At 47.0% G+C, this 18,841-nt stretch overlaps 1 protein-coding gene across 1 annotated transcript; it reads right to left on the reverse strand.

Annotated features, from left to right (window-relative positions):
* Positions 1–1,747: 1,747 nt before the first annotated feature.
* On the reverse strand, positions 1,748–5,080 carry Ppp1r3g (protein phosphatase 1, regulatory subunit 3G). The gene is made up of 2 exons (NM_001400600.1): positions 4,952–5,080; positions 1,748–4,347 (listed from the first exon to the last, which is right to left on the reverse strand). The coding sequence occupies exon 2, from the start codon at positions 4,315–4,317 to the stop codon at positions 3,274–3,276; it is 1,044 nt and encodes a 347-aa protein (NP_001387529.1). The 5' UTR covers positions 4,318–4,347; positions 4,952–5,080; the 3' UTR covers positions 1,748–3,273.
* Positions 5,081–18,841: the final 13,761 nt, after the last annotated feature.

The raw sequence follows: 18,841 nt of genomic DNA on the forward strand, positions 1-18,841 counted from the left end.
TCTTCCACTTCTTCCTCCCTCTTCTCCTCGCCCTTTGTTTTGTGGTGCTGAGGATCAGACATAGATGCATTGATTAATCATCATTATCCTCCCTGACAAGGTTTAGAATCACCATAGAAACACATCGCTAGGTGTCTGTAGGAGAACGCTTCAGGAAGGTTTAACTCGAAAGGAAGACAAGCCATGAATGTGGACGGCACCATAATGGGCTAGGGTCTAGATGAATCAAGAAGTGGGGCTGGGAGACCGCACACTTGGCAAAGTGCTTCCCATGCAGGAAACGAGGCCCTGCTTTTCGATCCCTGAGTCATGTAAAAGCTGTGTGGTGTGGTGCATCTGTCACCCCAGCGCTGGCCAGCGGAAACAGGAAGATGCTGGGAACTAACTGACCAGTCAGTCTAACCTCAAGCTCAGTGAGAGATCTTGCTCAAAAATGGGTAAAGAAGAGAGCAAAAGAGGAGCACATCCAATATTGACCCAGGCTTGCAAACACAAGAACATGCATACATGTACAGACAACACACACACACACACACACACACACACACACACACACACACACACACACACACACACACACATAAGCAAAGAGGGGCCAGGGAGCTGAGAGGAGTATTTGTCTTTTTCTGCTTCCTGATCGTGGGCACAGTACGATGCACCGTGAGCAGCTGCCCCAGGTAGAGAGAAATAACTGAGCCGTGAAGCAAATGTTCTGCCACCCAGTGGCACCCAGGCCCCAGTCACCATGATTTTAAATTCTTACTGACTTTGCCTGGTAGTACCCTTTCCCTTGAAACGAGCATTTTCTTGGTATTTCTCATTCAGGCTGGCCAAGGATAGCATTGAACTCCCAATCCTCTCTCCTCACCTTAAATATTGAGATTGTGGTTGTCAATGATACCACATGCACACCTAACAGCAAACAAAAATTCTAGCAACAAACCAAAACTTTAAAAACAAATAAAAGAAAAAAGAAAAAAACAAATAAAAATGTATTTCTAACTTCATTTCTAATTATAAAATAACGTATTTCCAAGGGGGTTGGCAAGATGGTTCCACAGTTAAGGGCACTGGCTGCTCTTGCAGAGGACCCAGGGGTAATCTCCAGCATCCACATGGCACTCACAACCATTTGTGACTCAGGTTTAAGGGGATCCCCGCCCCCTCGCTTCTGGCTTCCAATGGCACCAGGCACTCAGGTAATACAAATGAAGGCAAAACCCCCATACTCGCAGCAAATATAATGTGTTAAAGTGTTTTCTATAGGCTAAGGAGCTCGCTCAGTGTTAGAAATACTGACCTGTTAATCTGCAAACCTAACAACAAACATATTTCTATTTTGTTTGGGTTTTGTTTCTGAAACAGAATTTCTCCATGGCAACTCCCCAGAAATAACAGAGGTGCTAGGATTAGAGGGGTGTGCCACCACGCCCAGCCTACATGTACTATTTTCAGTGTCAATGCTCACTAAATGGTTAACTGTCCTGTGAATTCTAATTCTCAGCAGACAGCTTTACAAACAGTAAGCAGGGTCTTCACATCTACTTAACTCCGCTGTAAGTTCAGGAGAACATCCATAGAATGTTTCAGTACATATCTGTGGATGGTCAACTTTGAATTCCATATAATCCTGTGTGTGGTTGGGTTGTTTTTGTTTTCAATCCAGAGTTCATTCTGTTAGCCCCCAACAAGCTGTGATGATTCTAAGTTCCCAGAATCCTGGGATTGCAGGAATGAGGCAACATACTCACCCTTGTTTTTGTTTAATAAAGTCTTTCTAGGTCACTAAGATAAGCCTCAAACTCTTGACAATCCTGCTTTTGCCTCCTAAATGCTGGGATTACAGGTGTGTACCACTATATCTGACTTTAGTATAATTACATATCACAAAATTTAAAAAATACTTTAAACATGCGAATATCATTTATGTATGAAAAAGGACTTTGGGCCATGTTTGGCCTGTGGTAATTGTGTTGACCCATAGAGCCATGAAAACACACACCCTTAAATTTAGTCCACTACCCTCGAACTAATTATTTATGCTAGTCACATGCTAGAGAATAGGACACTTTGAATAATAATAGGTTCCTTTCTTTTTTTAAGAAAATAAGTTGCTCCAGAAAAGTAGAAAGGAAGGAGCTAAGTTTTTTTTTACCCAGAATGCCCTCCCACTCCGACCTGGACATACAGAGCCATCCGAAGTGAATGAACATGGTCCCTGCACCAGTCCGCACCTAGGGTTCTGCTATGCAGAGCACCTCCCTCGGGTTCTGAGCAGAGGTTGCTGGGTGAACTTTGTTGTCATCCACTGTTCACTCCTTGCGCCACCTTTCCAGCCCCCAAGCCCTGCAATTGGAGTTCAGCCTACAAGAGCCCAGCGTCTCTGACTGCTAATGGCGCAGAGAGTGGAACAGTTCCGCTGCACAAAAGGGTTTGGGATGGACGCGATGGGCTCTTGCAACTCACAGCCAAGGCCTTTGACATTTTAATTCGTCCAACATTTTGCTATGGCAAGGGACAGAACACTTTTTACAAAGCATTTTGAAGATCATTTTTCCCCAGTGTGAGGAACCTGGACTAGTCCACGTCAAGAGAAAATGTGTTAATACTGTTGTTTCATAATTGTCATACTGATGTGTCATCAGCCAAGCATCCCCTGATTGCCACGGCCTCCCCAACCCTTGGAAGGTAAAACATGAAACACAAAGAGGACACTTGTTCACACGGCCTTTACTTCCTTAAAAGATATTTGTATCCAATCACGGAAGAAAGCAGCATCGAGTCTGGGAAGGCGTTTCCTGCCCAGTTAAAAAGGACGAGCATGCTGCACCCGCCTAGCCTTCTGAGAATCAGGCCTGGCTGTGAAGGTTCCATGTGCGAAAGCCATCCTCTCCCACGTGGAGGTGGGGTGCCTTGTCCTTTCCGGGCAGGTTTTCATCGAGCTGTAAGGACCACGTCTCAAGTTAGAAACAAATCCTCAAGATCACAGGACCTGGCTCGGGCTTCCAGATGCCTTTCCTTGGAGAGAGCCTCTGTCTGTCGATGCCGGCTGAGAATACTAGGACATGAGCGGAAGCGATGACTGAGGGTCAGAACACTGCCAGAGCTGCTGTGCTTTCTGATGTGTGGAACTGCGCTGAGTGTGTGATTTAACATTTCTCTCCTATCGTTCCAAGCTCTGTTGATGCCAAATCGGCGTCGCTCAGCTAAAGATCCCCTTGCTGGAACTTGGCGTGCTGGTCAGCCTCTGTCCAAGTCCCGAAATTCCCGGATTCAGAGCGGGTCTGTGGAGCACACATAGCGCAAGGTGTAGTTGGCCCCCTCGTTGTTGTCCCAGTATTCACCTTGTTCACAGCGGTAGCAGACGGCAAAATGAATAGCGACCCCCCACGTGTCAGCATCCTCTCCTTCTTTGGGCTGCAGACCCGGGGGCAGGCACAGCGAGAAGCAGAAACGCTCGGTGCCCGGCTCCCCCTCACTATCCTCAGCCCCTGGTCCAGAGTTCCCCGACCTCACGGGAGACAGAGGCTCCAGGGACTCCGGGTGAAGTTCGGCCGGCACGTCCAGAAATGTGCGCCACTCGGTGAAAGTGTAGCGCACCGCTACTGCCCTGGGTCCGGGACAGCTGATCACCCGGCCCGAGCCGGTCACCTCGGCGCGGGGCGGCTGGGAGCATTGCACACGCTCTAGGCACACTCGCTGTCGCCTCAGACGCTCCTCTGCAGCGATCAGCCCCGGGAGCTGGAAGAGGGGTCGGAGCTGGGCGCGCGGCGTCAAGAGGGGCGCGGGCACCTTTGCCACTGCCAGCAGCTCCCCGAGCTGCTGCAGGTCCTCGGCGCGCAGCGGAAAGCTGTGGAGACGGGAGAGCACGGCGGGCGGCACCTGAGGCTCCTCAGCCTCGCTGAAGTGCTTCACGCTGGCCAGGCTCAGTCCCAGGGAGTCGGCGAACTGCACGCGCTTCTTACACTTGGAGCAGCAGTCCCCAGCCGGCTCGCCACCCTCTGAACTGGGCTGCCCCGCCTGCTGCCTCTGCTGCAGGAGCTTGGCCGCCTGCAGGATAGGGTCTGCAGGCAAAGAGAAGGAGCGCACACGCGAGCGGCGATATTCCTGTAGCTCCTCCTGTTCCGGGAGAGCTGCCACTTTCTGAGCCGACAGGAGCCTGTCCTGGAGCTGATCGTCAGGGATCGGGACCTCAGAGGTGCCGCTCTCCACGCAAAGGACCTCGGGGACCGACAGCTCTTCAGCGGGTGGCGGATCTTCAGAAGACGTAGAGCTGGACGCCTCGGATCTGTGTAGCTGCTCTCCCGAGGCTTCCATGACAGTATCTGATCCGACCTGGGATTCGTCCTGAGGGAAACACAGAAACTCCCCTGGAAACTTTATCTACTCCCGCAGCAGAAGGAGCGCATAGCGCCGGCTGGACTCGCCTACCCTGGCAGAAAGCGGATTCAGCCTGGAGCTTCCAGCTTTTAGCTGCCGCTGAGACCAAGAGGGAGGAGGATGCTGGACTGGGGCTAGATCCCAAGGGGAGGGCCAGGGCGGGGAGGCGCGACTGCCAGAGCACCTGAGAGCTAGGCCCGTAGTGGAAACTAAGACCTTCTGAAGGTCGTAGGCTAGCTGATCGCTTTGATCCACCCCGCGGCGGTGCTGCGAGTCTGTGCCACCTCTGGGGCGGCTCTCAACTTTCAGATTGTAGACAAAGTTTTGCAGACAGTGAAGTTACACTTCCGGAGGAGGAGTGTCGCTCAGCGGAGACATCCTAGCTGCCACAGGCTTAGGGAGTTCAATACGAGAAAGTCATTAAGGCAATCGGCCCTTCGGGGCAAAGGTGCATCCCTTCCCTTTCATCCTGTATCCCCGAAACCTCAAGAGTCACGGGTCGCATCTGTGCAGTTGCCCCTCAGTGCTACTAAAAGCTGGGAGGCCAAGGCTGCAGCTGCCACCTACCTACCTGGTGACCTTGTTGGTGGGCTTGAGACGGGGACAGAGCAGGAACCCACTGGGAGTTAACAAGGCTGCCACACCAGAGCCGCTGGAGGCCATTTGCGCCTTGCTCTAGAGCACGTCAAGGTCCTCCCCCTTGCCCCCACCCCGTCCCTTCCCCCTCCCGCAAAGAAGAGGGCTGGCACCTCCCTCCATGGCTCAGAGCCTTCCCTCAGACCTCAAGACATCCCTCTGGCCTGGCCTGCGACTGCGGAGTCTGCTCTGCAAGGATCCCAGATCTTCTAAAGCTCAAGCCTTGTGGGGGGTTGCAGGAACCCAATTGCTGGAAGATCAATGGGAGAACATCTCACTATATCCCGGCACCCGACACTTCCTAAAGTGTTGTATTGTGCCTTGCTTTTGCCTTTGGGCTAACTTTGCTCTGATCAAGCTTCAACTAATAACTTCATCACCAAACGTCATGCCCACCTCCCATCTCTCCCACCCCCAGATCTGCTTCAGGATGCTCTAGGCAGTTTCTAAAGAATCTCTAACCGGGAGATGCTGAGGACCGGCTCTGGGGACCACTATTTAGGAATGCCATGCTTGTGTGTATACTTACTACATAAAAAGTTGGGGGTTCTAGAAACATTGACACACAAATCAAGAAACAGAGAGCAAAGCTATTTTAACCAGACTTTTAAACTGAGGCTTAATCCCTGAGCATGGTATGGACGAATTTAACGAGTCCTCAATAATTACTAATTTTTAGGACCTCCCCAAGGCTGAGGGTCCTTCCCATGTGATCTTATGTGCATGAAGCCCCATCACTCCTACTCCGTATGTAGTACACAAAGGTTGGGAAAATCTGTTCAGGCCCCAGACCTGGGGTAAGGTCAGGTTTGACCCCAGGAACTTGGAAAATTATTTTTATGGCCAAAGACCCTGAGCTAGGAAGGTATTTTGAGGAACAGGCCCCATGGTCCCTTGGCTAGGACTTCCTAATCATGAAGTGTTCAGATCAGAACTCCATAACTATGTACTAACCTGGGCCTGGGGCTCCCAAAAAGATCCAGATCCATCTAAGTGCCCCACCTCCAGCATCTTCAAAGTCTACAGAACAGGACACCTTTTTGTTTAATTCTGTACATAGACATTGATATATTGTGGTACTAAGTACAATGTTCACAAACTAGTTTGTTTCTTTATTTGTTTCTTTCCAGACAGGGTTTCTCAGTGTATAGGGCTGACTATCTTGGAATTCACTCTATCGACCATGCTGGCCTGGAACTCAGAGATCTGCCTGCCTCTGCCTCCCGAGCCTCCCAAGCGCTGAGATCAAAGGTGTGCACCACCTCTGCCCAGCCTCACAGACTCGGAACTTCAGGGATCTTGAGGTTGGAGTGAATTGTCCCTCTCCCTTGGACAGACTGTCACAGCACGGTACCTTGTCTACCGCCAATGTTGATTCCCAGGTGAGGATACAGCACTTCCCTCTTGACACTGTTCTACCTGGAGCTGGTGTCAGAGCCACAAGTTAAAGGCCGGAGCACCATAAACCACATGCAGATATGCAAATGAGGTGCTCTGGCTACCCACAGGATTTGGTCAACTGAAAACCTCAGATGTTCTAGTGAGGTGTGGCAGTTGGTGAATCATTAGAATGAGTTACAGAATTTAAGAAACCCCGGAATAATGCTTGGCTTATTGTGTAGGATACAATTAGGAAGAGCCGAACAGAAGAGACACAGGGCAGAGTCCATGCGTAAGGTGGAATGTGCCACAATCCTTGTGCAAGTTTTGGAACTCAAGCCCTAGTTTCACTCCCCTGTGAATGGCTTCCATTCACTGGTTCTTTCTGGTAACCAGCTAGTCTGGCTGCCTAGGTGTGGTGGTTTGAATAAGCTTGGCCCAGGGAGTGCCACTATTAGGAGGTGTGGCCTTGTTGGGGTAGGTGTGGCCTTATTGGAGGAAGTGTGTCATTGTGGTGGTGGGTAATGAGACCCTCCTCCTAGCCACGTGGGAGCTGGTCTCCTAGTGGACTTCAGATGAAGATGGAGAACTCTTAGCTCCTCCTGCACCATGTCTGCCTGAACACTGCCATGCTCCTGCCTTGATGATAATGAACTGACCCTCTGAACCTGTACACCAGTCCCAATAAAATGTTACTCTTATAAGAGTTGCCTTGGTCATGGTGTCTATTCACAGCAATAAAACCCTAATGAAAACACTAGGGACTCCCAGTTTAAGTAGCCACTCAGGTATTACCTAAAGGAGCTTTTTATAATATATGTAATATATTATATAAATATAATATTGTATAATAGATATTTGATTACAACAAAATAACAAAGGCATAATTAGCCTTCATGTAGAGCTGAGTCCTAGGAGGTCTATACCAGCAGCTAGGGACAAAAATTTACCTGCTACAGAACCAGGACTCTTTGCCCTGGTGCAGGATGCTGGTCACTAAAATGATGAATTTTGCAAAATTGAATGTATTGATAGTTTGTCCAGGTCTCAAATCCATATCCCAAGGGACAGGGTGGAGAGTAGTAATGGATATGCCAGAGTGATTTAAGATTTGGGAAAAAGGTGCCTGGAGGTGATACAATCTGGGGCTGACCCTCACAGGACACATCCTCAGAAAATGAGATATCGGCCTGATCTGAGCATGGGGACTTTGGTCTGTGATACCAAGAAATGGTCCATCACATATAAAAAGTCAGTGGTTTCAACAAAAGCAACCTTCTATTCCCTAAAAAATAGCCTAGGCAACCATTATCATCATGACGCACACATCAGGGGTGTTCTCTACAGCAAAGCTGGTAGGAGACTAGTATGTTGCTTAGATACCTGGCCTCCAAATTTTGTGCTTTTTTGAAGTCAACTAAAAGCAAGTGAGTCACGAGCTTCATGTGTTTCCCTCATGCTGCCAGGTCAGGAAGGTCTCCAGCTCAGGAAGTCTGGACTGAGCCTTAGCAACTCTGATGAGCAGAAGCCGGAGGAGCCCACAGAGCGATGGAGAGGAGCAGGGTATAAGGGCTGTCCCCAGAAACCAAGGAAAGACCTTAGGAGCAGAGGCAGGGAGCACTCCCCCTCAGCCGTCATGGGGACTTGGGAATATTCTGCAGGGCACAGTCGGTCTCTGACTTCCTCTGCACATCTGTCCTCTGGCAGAGCTGATGGGACACAGGACATTTTCATGAGTGGTCCTCTCAAGGACAGGGACAGGGACAGGGACAGGTGGCTCCCAGACTCTAGACAGATGATCTCTGACATAGAGATGGTTCAGCTTTTGGTTCTTTTAGTTCATGATGATGCAAAAACTACTCACTTGCCGTAGAAACTGTAGTTCCAATTTTGATTTTCAATATTTCCGAAGATTGTTAAGGGAAACGACGGGTGCAGGGTATAGACCACATTGCTGCCCCACAGTGGGGCTGCCGATGAGCTGAATTCAATGTATTTTCCTCTTAGGATATTTCCAGCACTGGGTGGATGTACTGGGACCAAACCCCACTGTGAATTGGGGAGCAGCTGCAGTTAAATGCTGATACAACCCATGAAGGAACTGTCTGAAGATCTAGGCCATCTGTCTAGACTACAGGTATGTGCTCAGATCAACCACAGACACCACGAGGCCACATGTCTCAGGTGCTAACATGCGTGTTCCCAGGATTTCAGATTCCTAGTTTGTTTTTTTATTTTGTTCTATTTTTTTTATCATTGTTGCTGTTTTGTAGGGGCCGGGGAGTGCTTGCTACGTAGTCCAGGCTGGCCTCGAACTTGTGATCCTTCTTCCTCTTCCTAAAAGCCTGGAGCTATATTTATCTGATCCCCAAGCCTGAGGCCTGGGGAGTCTCACAGGGTGCAAGGAAATTCAGTGGAAAAAGACCCTTTGCATTGAAAAAAAATATGACAAGAGAAAGCTACAATACCACACTGTTGCTGAACCCGTGGTTGGCATCCTCAAACCAAACCAAACGACCAAAAGTTTCATCCAGGTCACAGGTCACAGGTCACACTTGTGTGACCTGGGACAGTTCAGCTGCTCACCTGATTCCGCTGCCTCACAACAAAAGTTCTGAGTAAACCAGGCTCTGGCCTGACTTGGTCAAGTGTCATATCGAGCCTTACAGCTGCCAGAGTCAGACTTCAGGCTTATTATGTCAGACATTTCACAACCTATTCCGCTCTTCCAAACTGAGAGGGTGCATGGAGGACAAGGGAACTCACACAGAAGCCAATGTGACCAATAACAGCAGCCTTAAAGCGACTCCAGGCTGGAGAACTGCAGGCGTCACTCAGACTATGTCCTTAAGCAGTATTAGTCCTTTGAATTTATATGACAGCAGGGTAAAAAAGAGCTCAACCTAAGCAGTCAAGACAAGGAGGAGGTGGCTGACACACTCACTAGTGTCCTCTGTTAGCATGGTACATGAGGGATCTGGCCCAGGGATAAAGAACTTGCTGGGAAAGTGTAAAGACTGGTGTGTAGGTCCCCAGAGCACATGTAAAATGTGGTGTGGGTGCTACTAAAATCCCAGCAGAGTCAGGGGATCCCCAGGACAAGCTGGCTACTCAGTATAGCTGGACTTTGTGAACCTTGAGTTCAGAGAGGGGCCTTGAAGGTGAAAGTTCAGGTGTGATGGCTGACACCTTTAACCCCAGCACTCTGAAGGCCCACCCAGGCAGAAGATCTCTATGAGCTTGAGGCAACCCTTATAACATTAGTGGATATTAGGACAACCAGACTTGCATAATAAACATTGTCTTAAAAAAAAACAAAATCTCTATATCTATCTATTTGCTGGAGAGCAACTGAGGAAGATGCCCAATGTCAACTTGGGGTCTCCACACACCTGTATACACACATGCACCCATATACCTCAGAACATGCATATACACACACTCACATACACAGAAGGCACATAAGCCCCCAGGCCCAGCCACTTTTCTAGGCCTCCATTTCTTAAGCATGCGGGCCTCCGTGCACACATGAACATATTCATATTAAATGAGAGCCCCTTGCAGAGATTCCAAGCTTGAGGCCCAGCATCCACGTGGCAGCTCACAATAGCTTGGAACTCCAATCTCAGGCATCCAATGTTCCCTTCTTCTATATTCGGGCACCAGGTACATATGTGGTACACAGACATACAGACAGGCAGAACACCCATACATAAAATAAATGCCTCTCTGCTCGTTAATCTGTCTTTTGTAAATTTAATCTTCAGACTGATCGTGGCTCCCAAGACTGTAAAATCTTTCCTGTCTTACTCTACCCATAGTATGTTTTCTTTTCTTTTTTTCTTTTTGTTTGTTTGCTTATTTGCTAGTTTTTGAGACAAGATTTCCCTGCATAGCCCTGGATGTCCTTGAACTCACAGAAATCCACCAGCCTCTGCCTCCCAGGCGCTGCAGTTAAAGGAGAGTACCACCGAGCCCAAAAAGGTTTGTTGTTGGCTTTTTGTTTGTAGGTTAATATTGTTTTGTTTTATTTTGATTTTTTTTTGAGACAAGATCTCTCTACATATCCTTGACTATCCTAGAACACACTATGTAGACTAGGCTGGCCTCAAACTCACAGAGATCTGCTGGAGAGTTGGGATTAAGGGTCCGGCACAGTATCTTTTTTTAAATAGTATAAATTTGTTAGTTTTTAAGTATCAGAAGCATCTTAGAAATCTAGATTTTAATAGATTTTATTTGGCTTTTTGAAGCAAATTAGCTTGCTTAGGTTAAAGGAACAGTGATTTTTTTTTTTTTTAAAAAGGGGGTTGAAATGCAGCAGTGGAAACTTCCAGGGGAAAAAGCGCCTTAGAACCTGAGAGGATCAAACCCTATATCTCTTTAGGTTTCATTTATCAACACAGCTGAAGTAAGACAAAGCAGGAAACTTGCGGTGAATTTGAGAAAGAATAACCCTGCTTGTCTGGACCATTTTTTGCTCACATACATGCTATGAGGCTGGTTAAGACCTCAGAAAATAAGGCCAAGAGAGAGTCAAATGGCTTGTCTAAATAAAGACATTAAACCAGTCCCTTAGAGCTAGGACTTGAATGATATTTAGTACAGTTAATGCCTACTGGTCACCACCTGTTTGTTGGTTACCCCCAAACACACACACACACACACACACACACACACACACACACACACACACACACTCACACGTGTGTACATGTACAGCAAGTATGTGTGTATTTGTCACTCGTGCATACATGTGCAGAGGCCAGAGGTTAACATCTTCCTGAATTGCCTTCTATCTAACTTTTGAGGCAGAGTCTCTCATTGAACCTGGAGCTTGCCAATTTGGCTAGAGTGGCCGGCCAACAAAAATTCTGAAACCCTGGGATCCTCCTGATTCTGTCTCCCCATTAATTACTAACTGTCTAAATTATAGACATATGCCACTGTGCTTGGTTTTTCTTTTTTTTTTTTAAGATTAATTGCTTTCGAAATTAAAAGAATACTGATTCTTCATGAATTTCACTTCCCATTCATTTTCAAGTCCTTCCATAGCCACCCTTGAGCCTTCTAACCTCCCCAACTCTCCATCCCTGCCAACCCCACGTGGACGCTATAGTGTGTCACGCTGTGTCCACAGTACACCATACCCTTTTGTCCAAACAGCTCTACTTGCAAATGTTCATTGTATGAGTCTGGTTCAAGGCCTCTGGCTTCTTCCGCTACACGAACCTCACCAGGACTTCTCTCTGACGTCCTGTTGTCTGTGTCGTGGATTCTGCTCCCTTGGTTCTGCGGGACGAGCCCCTTCATGTGCTCCAGCAGCTCGTAAATGGAGTTGATACTGGAGTGGGCCAAGTCAAAGCCCTGGATCTGGGCCTGGGTGGTGGCTGAATTGCTCAGCCCACCAACTTTGCAGCACTAATGCCACCAGGGCGAGCTCTCCCCAGTCCCAGGGAGAGGCCGGGCCAGCTCTCCGGGTTGCCCAGGTAAGGACTTGCATCCACACCACCAGAGCCTCTCTTCATGCTGCCCAGGCGAGAGCAAGGGCTATGCCTGGTTTTTTATGCGACACTGGGGATCTTAAGTCAGGCTTTCCTATTTTCACAACAAATTCTTTACCCACTAAGGATCTCTTAGTGCCTAGTGTTTTTGTTGCTGTTGCTTTTGAAATGTGATCTCTTTCGGCCCAGACTGGCTTCAAACTCACTCTGTAACTGAGAATGGCCTTAAACTCCTCTCTCTCCCAAGTTGTGTACCCCTGCGCCTGGTAGATCATGGGTTTTAGAGGTCAAGTTTTGGAGAGGTCATTAAGACGAGATGAGAAGAAAATCCCTATGACTTTGTAACAAGGAACAAAGCTGGGCGGGCAATCCCAGCTACCTGGGGGGGTGGAGGAAGGCGATGGCAAATTTAACTTTCTGTGCCTAGAAGTGAGTTCAAGGTCAGTCCAGGAAACTCAAAGAGACACTGTTTCAAAATAAAAAATGCAAAATGTTCTGGGGATGTAGCTCAGTAGTGGAGTGCTTGCCGAGTTAACATGTGAGCGGTCCTGGGTTCCATTGCCAACGCGGTAAAGAAAAACAGGGGTTATTGACACCGTCATGTGATCTGGTGCCAAGAGAAGTCTCCGTGAAACAGCCATTGGTGTTTTAAGCAGAGTGTCTGCATTGTGAGACACTGCCCTAAACATTCTAAGACCTGGAACGTCCGAAAAAAACTCTTATTGTCAAAATGTTCCTAGCAGCTCGAGGTCATTTAAAAAGTAAATCAAGTAAAAACATTATGTCATGTATATTTTAGCATCATCTAAAAGTAATTTTAAAAATGAAAAGCTGTTGTAGCACTCATCATTGCCACTCTGGCTTCATGACAGCTTTGACTTCTGCCCTCTTCTGGCTGCCCCTGGCCACGTGATTTCATTCCTGTGCCGATTCCTCTTGCTGTCATCGTTCCCTCCATGTCCATCGTTCCTTTCAGATCACGATCTCCAAAGGATGCAGAAGGGTCGTGGCATCTAGCATGACCCTTCTGCATCCTTTGGTACCCTGATCATGGAGTCTCGCCCGCCTCTGCTTTGATGCCAATCTCATACATATACCAGGTATGGCCAACCCTATCCATTCATGCCTTGTCAGGCACATTATCCTGTCAGCCCTGGGTTATTTTCTGAAAAGCACCCCAAGAACTCCTGGGTGGATGTGGTCCTGAGTCCAGCTCCAACTCTGTGTGAGAATTTGAATTTTATCTCTTGGGTTGGGGATTTAGCTCAGTGGTAGAGTGCTTGCCTAGTAAGCGCAAGGCCCTGGGTTCAGTTCTCAGCTCTGAAAAAAAAAAAAAGAAAAAGAAAAAAAAAGAGTTGTCTTGAATTTTATCTCTTTATGTACTGAAATTTCCCGAGTTTGCTTGATTAAAGGACACAGTAAAACAACCAAATCACCATCACTGCTGTAACCATCACCACCACAGCACAACCTCAGCAAAAACACCAGCAACATCATCATCACCACCATCACTACCAATATCACCATTGTCACCACTGTCGTTCGATGTCATCCCCACTGTCACCACCATCCCCACTGTCACCACCATCCCCACTGTCACCACCATCCCCACTGTCACCATCACCACTGTCACCATCCCCATTGTCACCATCACCACTGTCACCACCATCCCCAGTGTCACCATCCCCACTGTCACCATCACCACTGTCACCATCCCCATTGTCACCATCACCACTGTCACCACCATCCCCAGTGTTACCATCATCACCACCGTCACCATCATCACCATTGCACTGCTCTTTGTAACCCACCTACAGTGTATAGAAAATATAGGAAGTTTTGTCTAAACTAAAATTGGGAAACAAAAGACCTGAGTTTATTCCCAGCACAGCTGTGTTTGTGAGTTACACACGCTCCCTGAGCTGTGGTCCTGTCAGTGTCTGCTCATGATTCTGTGAGCACAAAAACAGGAAAATGTGTACATGTTGCTCCTCACAGAGTGCAGTGTGTGTTGCTATTACATTTGAGCTTAATGCATTTGTTAATTAACATATTGTGTGCCAACTTAAACCACAGAGAAATCACACCCTTCTTCTCCTCTTCCTCCTCTTCTTATCAGGGCTTGGTCTTGAATTTGCAGTAAGTCTCCAAATTACAAACCCAGCCATGGACACTCCTCTTGAGTTTGGGACTGAGTTGTCAATAAAATAGGCCCAGATCCCTGTCCTTGGTGAGCTGACATTCTGGTGTCTGGGAATGAGATAGAAACAATATATAAACAAATACAGAAATCAGTATCTGATAGGATACATAAAACTTTGCACACAGCAAGCGCTCACTAAATCAGAGCCGATCAAGTAGTTGCCTCACCCTCACCTCTCTGACCATCTGTGTCAAACTCCTCTTTCCAGTGTGGTTAGAGAGCAGCCAGAGGCTCCAAACCCCTGAGGATGGAAACAAGGCGCAACGACAGGAACGCACTGGGACAAAACAGAGCCTGGAAGTCACGGGGCATCTGGATCAGAGACATAAACAGGTGTTGTGACGTGTGTTTTCCCTAGCTGATCACACCTCTGTACGCCAACGTTTGCCCTTGCCTCTGATCAATAGTCGCACACTCTGAAGTCGGGACAGTAAACAGTGGCACTCGTACTGTTTATGGTCTCAGGGCTGTCTCCTTCCTGTCACAGATGTTTCTGCACTGTTGCTTCTGTGAGAACCTTCCGTTGTGTTTACCTTTCTCAGCTCACTGCAGACCATGTTTTCATCATAGTCCAACACAGACCAGAGCTTCTACTTTGACCCCCTGTGGTGTGAGAGTGCAAAGACCACAGTGCTGTAGAGAAAGCTTCTAGCACAAGCAGATGCCCCGAATCTCTCGCTCAGAAATAGGTGAACCCAAGCCAAAAATAAATCTGAGTGTGGGCACGTGTCCTAGCTGTCTGAAGGAAAAGTAAAAGGTCCAGCCTGCTCTAAGCACAGGTTTCCCATCCCACACCCAGCACTCTGGTAAGTGCAATGGGTTCTTGCTAGGTTTGAAGCAAGTGCAAGTTAATTGGCCACTGCAATCCTCCCATATCCAAGATGTAAATCCACTCACATTATAGTAATACTCATGTATATTGATATTTAATGATTTTATTTTCTATTATTGTAGTGATTAAATTTTCTCAACACAAATTGCTACAAACTGCTGTGAAATCTATTTTGATGCTGTGTGTATCAATTAAATCTTACATAGATTAAACCTTTCCCTGTGTTCCCTGGCCCTTCTAATGGCCTCTCTTTCTTACACCAGGTAACTCCAATTTCTGCTTTCATTTCACATGTATCCCATTACCTACGATTTCTCCCTACTCCCCTAAGAACTGGCAAAGTATAATTTCACACAGGTATGTGTCTTAGTTACTGAGTTTCTATTGCTATGAAGAGACACCATGATCACAGCAAACTCCTAAAAAGGAAACCATTTAATTGGGGCTGACTTACAATTCCGACATTTAGTCCATCATTGTCCTGTAGGGAAGCATGGCGGCTGCAGGAGGTGGCTGCTGGTGAGGTGGCGGAGAGTTCTACATCCAGATCAGCAGGCAGCAGGAAGAATGACACTGGGCCTGTTGTGAGCATCTGAAACCTTCTCCAAGGCCACACCTACGACAAGTTCACTCCTCCTAATAGTGCCACTCCCTATGGGCCTATGGGGACCATTTTCATTCAAACCACCACAATATGAAAATGTTATAATGAATTAATTACTTTTTATGAAAAAAATGATGTACGCCCATAACAGTGTTTATCATGGCATTATTCTCAATATCCCAGGAACCTGATAATGGATGGATAAAGATAACATAGTGTGCATATACAAACAACACATACAAACACATACCACACACCACACACACACACCACACACATACATGCATACACCATACACATGCACACAGACCAAACATACACACACCACAGACACACATACCACATTCATACCACGCACACAAACAAAACACAAACACAAACACCACACATACATGCACATACCAAACACACAAACACCCCCCACACATACCACACATCACACACACTACATATAGATGCACATAGAAAGACAGGGAAAGGAAAGGTACTATCAAGTCAAGGGAAAACCACGAGGAAACTTAAATGCATATTATGGTGTGCGAGAGGCCAGAGTCGGAAGCTGCCTTACTCCGTGGCTCCTCCGACCCTTAGGAAAGGCAAAGTCATGGAAGCATCAAAAGACCAGCAGGTCCCAAGAGCAGGACAAGAAGAATATGAATGTACAGAGGGATCCTGAGCAGGAAGCGGCTGTGTGATGCCGATGTTGGGCACACACAGAACCCAGTGATTCGACAATACTGTGCCAAGGCAGGATCAAAAAGTGAGGGTACTGACAAAAGACATGTGTGGTGGCTGTGTGAGGAGAGAACAGGGTGAGGGTGGGAACCTGCTTCTTGCCACTCAGTTTTTCTATAAGCGTAAAAACAAAACCTGGAATCTGGCTCTAGGTTACATGTCTTTCCTCAGAGGTTTTGGGGTTATGGGTGTGAAGGGCTGATTAGTCATAACACAGTACTTAATTATCAGATGGCGGGAAGGGCTGAGGGGGACTTAGGTGCTGAATCATGCAGCTTTCGGTAAGCTCTGTGCAGGGGCATCCTCTAGATAAGGTCAGGCACCTGAGCTTAAAGACACTCTCCAGATAAGATCAGGGAGAGAAGACGGAGCCCCACTGAGAACGGACATGGTGGACTTCAACCTTAATAGCAGAGTTTTCCAACAGAGGATCACTGTCAGTTTGAGGCCAGACTAGGTGACTGAGCAAGACCTTATATCCAAAATAGATAGATGATAGATAGATAGATAGATAGATAGATAGATAGATAGATAGATAGATAGATAGATAGATAGATAGATGATAGATAAATGATAGATGATAGATAGATGTGTAGATAGATAGATATGTAAATAGATAGATAGATAATAGATATGTAGATGATAGATAGTTATGTAGATAGATAGATATGTAGAAAGATAGGCAGATAGATATGTAGATGAATAGATAGATGATAGATATGTAGATAGATAGATATGTAGATAGATATGTAGATGATAGATAGATATGTAGAAAGATAGGTAGATAGATATGTAGATAGATAGATGACAGATAGATGATCAAGATAAAGATAGTGAACTGATAAAAAGCCAGGAATCATTTGGTAGCTGGTTCTGACATAACTACTTGGGGAATTCAATTCTAAACCTCAAATTTAGCCACAACTAGATTAGAGTTCTTAATGTAAAAATTGGAGGCTGAAAGTACTAGAAGACAGCAAAGGAGAGAAAAAGACATCTTAGACTGCATAGAATCCAGTGTTTGTAAGACAAAGTGGACCATAGTCAACCCCAAGACAATCAACAATGGCACTAGAACTTTGATGAAGTGTGCCTCCTTCTTTGGGGTACTATGACCCTCTGTCAAACATTTTCCTTTTCTGTAGGGCTAGGGATCAAACCCAGGGCCTCCATCATGCTGGGCAGGTGCTGAGCTGCACCCCAGGCCCAGCAACATTTGCCAATCAGTTTGAACCAACAACTCACCTGCAGCGGCTAAGCGGATGCATCCACCAACAATTCACCGAAGCACTGTTTGTGCTAAGAAAAGAGTAGACAGGATCTCGATTGCGGAGCAGTTCCTTCAGACCCTGGGGTTGATCTTCCCCTGCTTGTACGAACGATCTCTAGGATATGTACGAGGTTGCATTTGTCACTTTGCTCTTTGCTGTGATGAAGCTGGCAAGAGCACCTTTATAGGGGAAGGGTTGATTTGGGTTTGAGGAGATACTGTCCATCACAGTGGGGAAGGCATGGCAGTAGGAATTAGTATCTAAGTGGTATCTAAGCTCCCTCCCTTTTCTCCATTCCATCACCCCAGCTGCGCTGGCTACTTTCATGTCAACTCAACAGAAGCTAGAGTCATTTTTGGAAGAGGGATCCTCAATTGAGAAAATGTTTCCACAGATTGGCGTGTGGGCAAGCCTGTGATGCACTTTCTTGACTGATGATTAATGTGGGAGGGTCCAGCCCACTGTGGGTGGGGCCACCTCTGGACTGGTGTTCCTAGGTGCTGTAAGAAAGCAGGCTGAACAAGTCATGAGCGAGCCAGTGAGCAGAGTTCTTCTAAGGCTTCTGCTTCACTTCCTGCCTCCAGGTTCCTGCCCTGATGACCCTCTGCAGTGACCCCTTATCTGAAAGTGTAAGATAAACCCTTTCCTACCGAAGTTGCTTTGGTCATGATCTTTATCACAGCAATAGAAATCCTAAGGCCCCAGGCCATGGGATGGTACCATTGACATTCGAAGTGACTCTTCTCAGTTCAATTCCTGCAGAAACACCTTCCTAAAGTTGGCCCAGTTTGTCTCAAAGATGATTCTCAATTCCAACCAACTGTCAATCAAATATAACTATCCTATAGGTTAACAAGAAAATAAAAGGTGCCAGGTGTGGTGGCACAGGATCTTAATCTCAGCACTTGGGAGACAGAGGCAGGCAGATCTGTTGAGTTCAAGGCCAGCCTGGCCTACAGAGCAATGGCCAGAGCTACACAGAGAAACCCAGTCTCAACAAAACAAAAACATAAAATGTTCAGAACTGTGTGAACAGCAAGCTACTGCTGCAGTAAGAGATGGGGGTGTTTGTTATATACACTAAGGTCACTAGAGGAGAGAGAAAGAGAGAGAGAGAGAGAGAGATCTTGCTTGCTATTCAACATTTACCTTTCTTATTGTTGGGGTCCAGGAATCACCTAACAAACCATATGAACACCAACCTCAGGGAGACAGGGATAGTTTATTGAGCACAGACCTCAGGACTGGTTGACCAGGGCCATGGTACTGATTCAGGAACTGAAGCATGGTATTGAG

The sequence above is a fragment of the Rattus norvegicus genome, chromosome 17, assembly GCF_036323735.1.
Source record: "Rattus norvegicus strain BN/NHsdMcwi chromosome 17, GRCr8, whole genome shotgun sequence".
Lineage (NCBI taxonomy): Eukaryota > Metazoa > Chordata > Mammalia > Rodentia > Muridae > Rattus > Rattus norvegicus.

Excerpts from the sequence above, each read along its gene's own strand:
- Ppp1r3g (NM_001400600.1), bottom strand. The coding sequence starts at position 4,317 with ATGGAAGCCTCGGGAGAGCAGCTACACAGATCCGAGGCGTCCAGCTCT.